The 9,534-nt window shown below is 36.6% G+C and overlaps 1 protein-coding gene across 1 annotated transcript in view; it reads right to left on the reverse strand.

The window, feature by feature from the left end:
- The window catches only part of GALNT5 (polypeptide N-acetylgalactosaminyltransferase 5), a 59,196-nt gene extending 49,890 nt beyond the window's left edge, over positions 1–9,306 (reverse strand). Inside the window, exon 1 of the mRNA XM_051986355.1 lies at positions 7,271–9,306. Within this exon, the coding sequence (XP_051842315.1) occupies positions 7,271–8,742 (1,472 nt within the window). The 5' untranslated portion in view covers positions 8,743–9,306. The remainder of the gene's footprint in view (positions 1–7,270) is intronic.
- Between the last annotated feature and the right edge of the window lie 228 nt (positions 9,307–9,534).

Genomic DNA, 9,534 nt, shown 5'->3' on the forward strand with positions numbered 1-9,534 from the left:
TACCTTAATTGACTGCAGTTTGTCTTTATCAAGCTGTACTGTATTCTGCACAATAAAGGTGCCTAATTTGTTGATTGATATGAATTGTTTTAGCTCTTCATCTAAGATTTAAAATACCTCCATAGTTTTATCATACCCTATCCAATTTATCTCACAATAATCCTGGATATATACTTAATGGATATATACTTATAATTATATACTAATTCTTATGTAATTAGAAAATCAGAAGGGGTCAGCCTCAAAGATCATGTAGCCTAACCCCCACTAATATGTTTTCCCTCCACATTTATCCTTTGCTTTCCATTTCCAGATGAGACAATCTGCATCTGCAGAAACCTGAAATACTACTACTGCACATTTTTGTGTGTATTCCTATGATGTGTTTTGTTTATTCATTCTCAATGTTTTCATCCTAAATTAAATGATTCCTGGAATTGTATCTTAACAAGACTGACTTCTTGCCCCACAGTCTAGACCCATTGGTAGTGTGGTGGTAGTGAGATACAGAGTAGTAGCTCAAAACAAGTATAATTAAAAAAAAAGATAATTAAAAAAAACCTGGACTCCTTTTAAATACATAACAAAGTTATATAATTTTTTTCTTCCTTCCCCCTGCCCTAATAATTAATACAGTGGGGGAATGTTGTATAGTAGAAAAAGCAGTAAATTAAGAATCAGAGAAACTACACATATTCCAGTTGTGCTATTTCTGTTTGGCTCTATAAAAGCATTTCATTTAGGGGTACTGGTGGCAGTGGAGGTCCGGGGCTTTGTTTTCTTATCCATCAAATGAAGGAGCTGGATTAGAAGATGATCTCTAATATCCTTCTTTCTTTAAATCCCGTGATCCCATCATCCTAGGACTTCAAATATTGATTGTAAGATTAATCTCACACATACCGCAAGAAAACCTATTACCAGTAAAGGGACCAGTTCATAAGACAGACCTACAGAAATAGATCCCTTGAAGTATGGTGAAGCACACACACACACACACACACACACACACACACACACACACAATTGCAAAGTGCTTAGCACAGTACTGGAACATAGTAAATACCCATAAAAATGTTGTTTTTGTTCTTGTTGTTATTCAGTCATTTAATCACCTGTGACTCTTCATGATTCTGTAGATCCTATTATCCATGGGGTTTGTCTTGGCAAGGATACTGACATGATTTGTCATTTCCTTCTCCAATGGATTAAGGCAAACAGAGATTATATAGCTAGTAAGTGTCTAAAGTCGCATTTGAACTCAAATCTTTCTTGCTTCAGCTCAGTACTCTATTCATGCTGCCATTTAGCTGCCCTTCTATAAGGTTATCTATTATTAATATTATACACAATGATTATAGAGAGTTAAGGATAACCCAGATTTAAAAACCAGTCACACAGAAGTATGCAACTACTCTAGTTCTCAATTTCCTCATTTATAAAACCAAAGGTTTAGTTTAAGTTGCCTCCTGACTTTCTGATACATCCTATGCTCATTCACTTTTCTGTACCTTTGCTCATTCTATTTGCCTCCACTTGAAATGCCTTACTTACTCCACTGTCTCCCGAAATCCAAACAATCCTATAAAGCCCATATTCAGCCTATAAGCCTTTCCTGATTATTATCGTTTTCAAACCAGCCCTAGTACTTGCTACCTATATCATGAATGTTCACATGGGAGAAAAAGGGCTTTGCCAGCAGAACTCTCCAACCTCTGCCTTCCTCCTCAATGAATTATTCAAGCATCAGAAAATATAGTACTTTGTGTCTTTCTCTAATTGTTTTTATCTAAAGTAAGTCTTTTTCCTAAATATTTTGGAATTTCCTTCAGATAATAAGTGTACCCACATTTTTGCTAATTGTGTAGTAGCGAAGTTGTCCCTTTTACTCTTTTGCCAGATCTATTTTCTTTGTGGATGTCCGTGCCTATCCTTCACTTATTCCTGAGGTCTACTATTCCTGGGGTTAGTTGCTGACAAATTATTGATTGGAATTCCCAATGGTAAATTGATTTTGACAAGGCTGTAGTAGAGACCAAAGTCTTATAGACCGAATGAAGTGATTATTAATCTATCTTCTATCTTGACAAGTTGGTTAAGGAAATAGTACATATGATCTTGAATCAGAAATAGAGATTAGACTTGTGATTTCTTTTGTATAAGGAGCTCTTGGGTGAGGAAACTCTCTGCTAACAAAAGCTTACATCTTCTCTACAACTTACTTTCTTAGAGAGTTGCCATAGCACTAGAAGTGAAGTGATTTTTGCCAGGATCACATAACAAGTATGTGTCCTTTGCCTTATTATTTATTATTCAGAGGCTGACTTTAATTTATTCATTTTAGCAACTTAGACTTCAAGACTATCTCTCCATCTACTCTGCCATGCTGATTCTTGATTTATCGAGCTAATTAAAAGAATGATTTGCCCCTTCTTTATGTAGAGAGCTCAATGCTTCAGTAAGCTTGGCACATCTTGGCACTATAGAATGTTTCTTCTTTTCTTTGACCCTTGAAAACTTGTCTCTTTCCTTTGAGAGGAATGGCAAATAATATGGGCAGGCTGCCAGAGAGCTGTCTAGCCTAACAGTAGGCTTATATTTAACCAAAACCTCTTATGTGAAGGAGAGTGCTTCACCACACATTCTGACTCATGGTCTTAAACAATCATCTTCATTTCCTCTTAAATTTGGAGGCATCATAAACTGGATGTTTACAGAGTAGTAATTTTTACCTTATCTGGATGATTTTTCACATCTAGCACAGGTCTCTGAAACCAGAGGACATTTGGGCAACACTATGAGGATATGATCTAAAGGAAATACTTTTGTGCTTTTCTCTAATTTGAAAGTCAGTGTCTCCAAGCAACAGTTACCTTCCCTCCCAAATTAAGCTCTTTTTCTGCTATTTTATTTCGTGAGTAGTCTTAAACTTATCAGCAAGTTTAGCTAAAATACAGATTTTGATTTGTTTTTTGCGTTATTAGTTCAGCTGAAATCTGATCAAAGGACCACTGATCTAGATCTAGAAGGGATTTTATAATGATACAAGAAGTAGAAAAACTAGGATTAAGTAATTTCCCAAAAGTAGTTAGTATTGGATACAAGATTTGAACCTAGGTTCTTTCAGGGCAGAGACAGTGCTCTTACCCTTGTGCCACATAAATCAGTTTAGAGCTGCTTCATGGGACTTTTTGGGATAGACACAATGAAACTTGAAAGTAATCTAGAGGAGGAAAAGGAAACCATCCCCTGAAAAAGCCTACTGCAATTCTAGAGGAAGACATTAGGTGGAATTGTATTTGAGAATTATTTAGCAGATTCAAAGACCCACCCCTACATTGCTGCTGTCCCAAAAAAAAAAAAAAAAAAAAAAAAAAAGATTTTTAAAGGTGATGCACTAAGATTGCAAATTATCAAATACACTGATCTCAAAAGAGTAAAAACTACAGGTGACTCTTTAAAGACCAGTGGAAAATATATTGCAGGCATCGGTAAACTAGCATGTCAACAATGACTTGTCTATATAAAACATTATCAAGGTATCATCAAAGCTAAGTATCACAGGCAAAGGAGGTGGACTGGCCATGTTTTGGGAGTGAGAGATAACAGGGGAATGTTTATGCTTTTATTCCTGCCCTAAACTGTATGATATCTTATACCTACGACCATTAAGCTCAGAACTAGATAATACAGGCCATCACTGCCTTGTGACACAACTTATAAAGGATCCATACATATCAATAGGTAAATTCTCAGATGCTGTTCTGTTGTTTCTCCTACCAATTCTGACTTGGGAATCATCTATGGAGATCTAAAATCTAGAGCTACACATCCAGAGGCTTAAAAGTATTATTGGACCCTAGCTGTACATTCTGCTCCCCATTCTTATGACCAGTCTAAAACCTCTGTCTTCCCCTTTCCCCCCCCCCCCAAATTGCTGCTATCACTTGGATGGAGAGCAATTCTCTTACTCAGAGTTTATTTCCCCACAGACACAATGTTATAGAAGATGGGTAGATGTTTGATACTATTACTATTACTACATTATAGATTAAAGAGGTTTTTATGAGGTAATCTGAGAACCAAATAACCATCCATTAAATTATTTTCATGAGAAAATATGTTTTGTGTTTCTCAGAAACCACTCGTAAAGGTAATTTCCAACCTACCTCTAAGTGAAGTATTATCTGTTTTACCTGATAGATTTCACAGAATTATTTTTCTTATCCCATGCAAACATCACTTTGCTAATCTGTAATCTATAATAAATGAAACTTTTAAAAGTATTCATTTACTTTGCCTTAATGCTGAATTAAATGTTTAGGAGTTAGAAAAGGGGATGTTATACATTAAAATGGTTCAATATGCCCTGTGATTTCAAGGCTCTCCCCCCCAAAAAAAAGGAATAGGTTATGGCTTGAAAGGAATATCTGATTCTTGAGTAAAATTGGATCATTGTTAGAATAAAAATGAGATAATATTTGTAAAGAGCTTTGCAAGCCTTAAAACACTATGTAAGTGCTATAAGAGAACCGGTAAGATATTGAAGATGTGGAATATAACCAAAACCAAATAATAGCCCATTAAAAATAGCAAAGTGACTATATTTCAAAAGATAGGAAATAATTTACAGAATAGCTATCTTTGTAAAACATTCAGATCATTAATTAGTTAGATAAGGGATAAAATTTATATTAAATTACTAGAGAAAAATAAGCTATAGTATAAGGTTAAAATAGCTCTAATTGAAATAATTCCTTTTAACATTCTGAAAAAAATGGTCAATAGATAAAAGAACAAACACTGACCTAGATTAGCACAATTTTTCAAAAAAGTTTAACTGATACAAACCAAACACCACAATGACAAATTAAATGAGCTTAGAAACTGTATTAGTAAGAAATGACACCATTTGATCTCCTTGCTTTGGGCATACAGATGGGAATAAAAGTGCTAGTTTAGAATACAAGTTAATTTCAAAATCTTTTGGAACAAGACTATGGAAATTAATGATTGCCATCATCTAATAAAAGCAATATATAGTAGAGGAAAAATAGGTTTATAGAAAGTTTGGTATGAGACTATCCTAAGAGTATTAAATGATGAAATTAGAAGAATATCATATAAACACAAATGTAATTTCTGTGAAGATTCCTATTAATAAAACAATTTCTTGACTTAAATAAAGTAAGGTGGCAGAGTAAGTAGTACATCACACCACCATAAGTCCCCCATATTCAATTCTAAACGATTATGAAATAGCCATCCAACACAAATTCTGGAATAGTAGAACCAGCAAAAGATGGGGTGAAACAATATTTGGGCCCAAGAAACTTGGAAGATCAGCAGGAAAGAGCTATCTCAGTCAGGTAAAAGGGGAGTACAGTCCAGGATAGAAAGTATCCCAGCGAGCCAACACATTCTACTTTTGCAAACTAGGGGTAGATCCTGAGTCACAGTGTGATGAGTGGAAACCAATGACTCTATGAAACATCAAGAACCAATCAAATAAATTCAAAAGAATGAAGTAATGGAAGAAAATGTAAAATATCTCATGGAAAAAACAACTAACCTGGAAAATAGAGCCAGGAGAGACAAGATCAGAATCACTGGATTATCTGAAAGACATAATCAAAAGGAGGTCCTGGACAGTGTCTTTCAAGAAATTACCAAGGAAAACTATTGCATATTAACAGAATTGTACACATGAACTACAATAAGAGATGTCATTGAAGGAATATCTGATCAGAAAAGGAGTTGGACTAGTTAAATAGCAAAAGCAGGTAGAAAGCCTACTTGTTCAACTTTAATGGCAAGAGATCTAAAGAGAGATTCCTACAAATCCTATGGAGAATTTAAAGGCCAATCAAAAAGGTACACAAGGGGAAGTATAGAAGGACTCTAATTTGGAGTTTTGGATGAATTAGACACATTGATAATTCATGAAGTGTTGAAATAAGGAAAAACCTTGACTATTTTATTAGATTAAAATATCTTTCATCTGAAACTACTTGAAGATCATATCTACTGCATCTAGGTTATTCACTTTGTCGTTGAATTCTCTCAAAAGTTAATCATTGAGTAATGATTTGATTAATGAATCTCAAGATGATCTAGGTTGTCTAGATTGGTGATTTCAAACTCAAATAGAAGTCATTAATTTGTATATTTTTAGGTGATGCACATAAAGTTTTAAAATGTAATTTAAAATGTATATTTTATTGTATTTTATTTTTTAACATTTCATAATTACATTTTAATCTGGCTTAGGCTGTATTTGGGAGAATTACAAGCAGTATAAAGCCCATTTGACACTATTATCTAGGGTGTAGATGATGGGCCACTTATCTATATCATGAAGATGACCAAAAGAGGTTTTATTATTTTTTATAATGTATTGACTGCTTCTCAATTTAATTGTCTACATACATTCTACAGATATTCACTAAATATTTTTGGACCAAGACATGTCAGAACATTGTTTAGTCTGTGTAAACATGATATTGAAATTTTCTCGATAACCCCATTTCAAAAAAGGATGCCATAGAAAAATTAAGCTTTTAAGGGAAAAAAGTTATGTTACAAAAAGTATTATCAATTTTATGCTTTGTTTTTATGCAAAACTGACTTCATAAGTAGCCTTCTAATAGGATTTGATTTCTAGGGTATAGAATATAACAATAATTACTAAAACGTGAGTTTATATAATGCGTGAGGATTTACAAAGCTGTTCACTCAGAATTTGAACACAGCTCTCTTTTTTTTACTCTAGTTACAAAATTCTTTCCATAACTCTATACTTCCATTCTGTCCTTCCAAATACTTTTACCTGTCCTATCAATTCCTGAAATTCCAGAATTAGACTCATTCTTTTTTTCCCCCCACATGTATCTTGGGAACGGTAATTTACAAAAAATAATTTTAAAATCTTATTTTTTTCTTATACTTTAGTGTGAAATGATTTTTTTATCAGATCTCTCTCTCTCTTTTTTTTTTGATAGGAGCTAAATGATATAGAGCATAAGTTTATTTGTCCTGAAGTATAGCGAGGTTAAGTAATTGGTGCAGAAAGAAAAGATTAGGTGTGTCTGCTTCATACTTTTTCCTGGAATCATCCCTACCTGTATAGAAGATGGCAAGCTCTGAGTCTACGAAGCATTAAAAAAGTCATTTAGGTGAGCTTACCACAGTGATGTCCTTTTACCCAGAGGAAATCTGCTTTGCATAAAATCCCACAAACTAAGATGAAAAGAAAGGAAACAGATCTTACCCAGAAGGCCTTGTATCATCAATGGCTCTGTCTAATGGAATCAAATCACTAAGGTAGACATTGAAGTTTCCTTCTTTCCATCTTCTTTTTACCTCTTTCTCCTTTCCAAGCGGAACTACTACAGGATTTCCAAATTGGCCTGGTGCTTTGGGATTCCTTGGAGAAAGTGTCACATCAAGGTTCAATACTGGATGCATTCCAAGGTCTTCAGGTAAGTGTATTTCTTCCCCAATTTGATTCAGTGTTTTGGTTTGATTCTTAATAGCTATACTGACTCTTGTTAACTCTGAACCTCCAGTAAGGGTTCGGTTGGTTTGGTTGGTTGGCGACACACCTACTTTCTTTGAAATAAATAAATGGAAAGATGTCTCACTTCTATTCTTTAGAATGTGACTTCCTTGATTTTCATCCAGTGTTTTAGAAACAACTAGTGAGTTGTCTTTGGAATTGGGGACTTCTTTAGGTTGCATTTTTGTTTCCTCCTCTTTGGATATAATCACAATTTGGCTTTCAGAGAAATTGAATTTCTTCCCAAGATCCACTTTAGCTCTATCATTTCTTGGCAGGCCTTCTACTCTTGTTTCATTTACAGATTGGGTCTTTAAGTGATCTCTGTTGGCAGTGAACTTGGGCAGGGAGAGATTCCTGTCTAATTGATCCTCATTCTCCTTTATTTTTTTGGCCCCAGTCTCACTTTTGTTTAATGCTCTGATATCCCCAGATTTTGGCACTATTAAGTGAGTGTGGAATTTCCTACCTGTTTGTCCTCCAGGTGCTTCTGGTTTGGAATCAGCTGGTTTAGGGGCAGAAGAACTTTTGAAGCCCAATTTATTCACCCCATCAGATGCTGCTGACGTGATTAGATTCTTCTTCAGTAGCACCTCCTGCTTGACCGGAGAAAGTACTCCCTGTGTTAATTTCACCAAGGAATTTTCTTTTGTTCCTAGGAGTGGAGTTTCCTGGGACCTGCTGGAAATCTTTTGTTTTCTTCCCATCAGGACCGAAGAGTTACTAACTTTGGCAGTGTCCTCCCTGCCTCCCTTCAGCGGGGGAAGAGAAGGTGGTGGGAAGCTCTTCAGAGATATCGGTCCCCACAAAGGGACTGGGTTTCCCTTTTCAGGGATTTGCTGCGCGGTCCATTCCTGCGGCAGTTTTTTTGCATGGTCCTCCGCCTTCAACAACGTGTTCTCTGCCTTCCTAAAGTTTTCTCTGCCCCTTATGCCCCTTTCGGACCCTTTCACGGGACGTTTGGTTTCCCTTCTGCTGCTGGGGGGCATCTTCTCTGGATCCCGCAAAACTTTGAATTGTTCTCGTCCTCTCCGAATGAGGTCTTCCTTGAGCACCCTCGTGTTAATCTCACTGAATGAGAGGCGGAGAGCTGCCATGTCAAACAGTAGCCAAATGACAGAAGCGACGAATATAAAAACCAGAGCTCTCCTGCTTCCTCGGAAAAACTTCCAGATCTTGTTCATCGTCCCAGGGTTTGCCCTGAGGCTGCGCTCCGGTCTGAGCTGCTTACCTGGAGCGGAGCAGCAGCAGCGGAGGCGGCAGTAGCCGCGGCAGCAAAAAAGAAAAAAAAAAAACCCAGCCCTCACCCCCTCACCCCACCCCCCTCTCCTGAAAACTCAGCAGGAACAGCAGTCCCGGGTGGTGCTGGGGGGTGGGGGGAAGCTCAGCTCCTGCTGCTGCTTGTCAGTCTCTGCCTGCGTGGCATTTCACAGCAGACCATCTATGCGTCCTCAGCCTGCCCTGGTTAAACCCCTGGTAAACATTGGCATTAGACATCAGCCGAGCAGTAAATTCCAGCCCCACGGTAGCTTCCGGTATCGCTTGTCTGGTTGAAATGGTGTCCACGTTCTGACAAGCCCAGGGGAAGGTTGGGGCTCAGCTGTTTCTTCTTCCCTCCCAGTTCTCATTCTTCAAATTGTAACTGAACACCACTTAACATAAGGAAACCATTTCAATCTATTACCCAGAAAACTTTATGCCACTCTCACCTTCCAAACTGAGTAATTTCGTTCTTTCTCTCTTCCCTCTTTTTCTCTTCCCTTCTTCCCTTTTTCTCTTCCCTTCTTCCCTTTTTCTCTTTCCTTCTTCCCTTCTTTCTTTATTTCTTCCTTCCTTCCTTCCTTCCTTCCTTCCTTCCTTCCTTCCTTTCTTTCTTTCTTTCTTTCTTTCTTTCTTTCTTTCTTTCTTTCTTTCTTTTCTTTTCTTTCTTTTCTTTTCTTTCTTTCTTTCTTTTCTTTTTCTTTCTTTCTTTCTTT

This window comes from Antechinus flavipes, chromosome 3 (genome assembly GCF_016432865.1).
Source record: "Antechinus flavipes isolate AdamAnt ecotype Samford, QLD, Australia chromosome 3, AdamAnt_v2, whole genome shotgun sequence".
In the NCBI taxonomy this organism is placed as follows: Eukaryota; Metazoa; Chordata; class Mammalia; order Dasyuromorphia; family Dasyuridae; genus Antechinus; species Antechinus flavipes.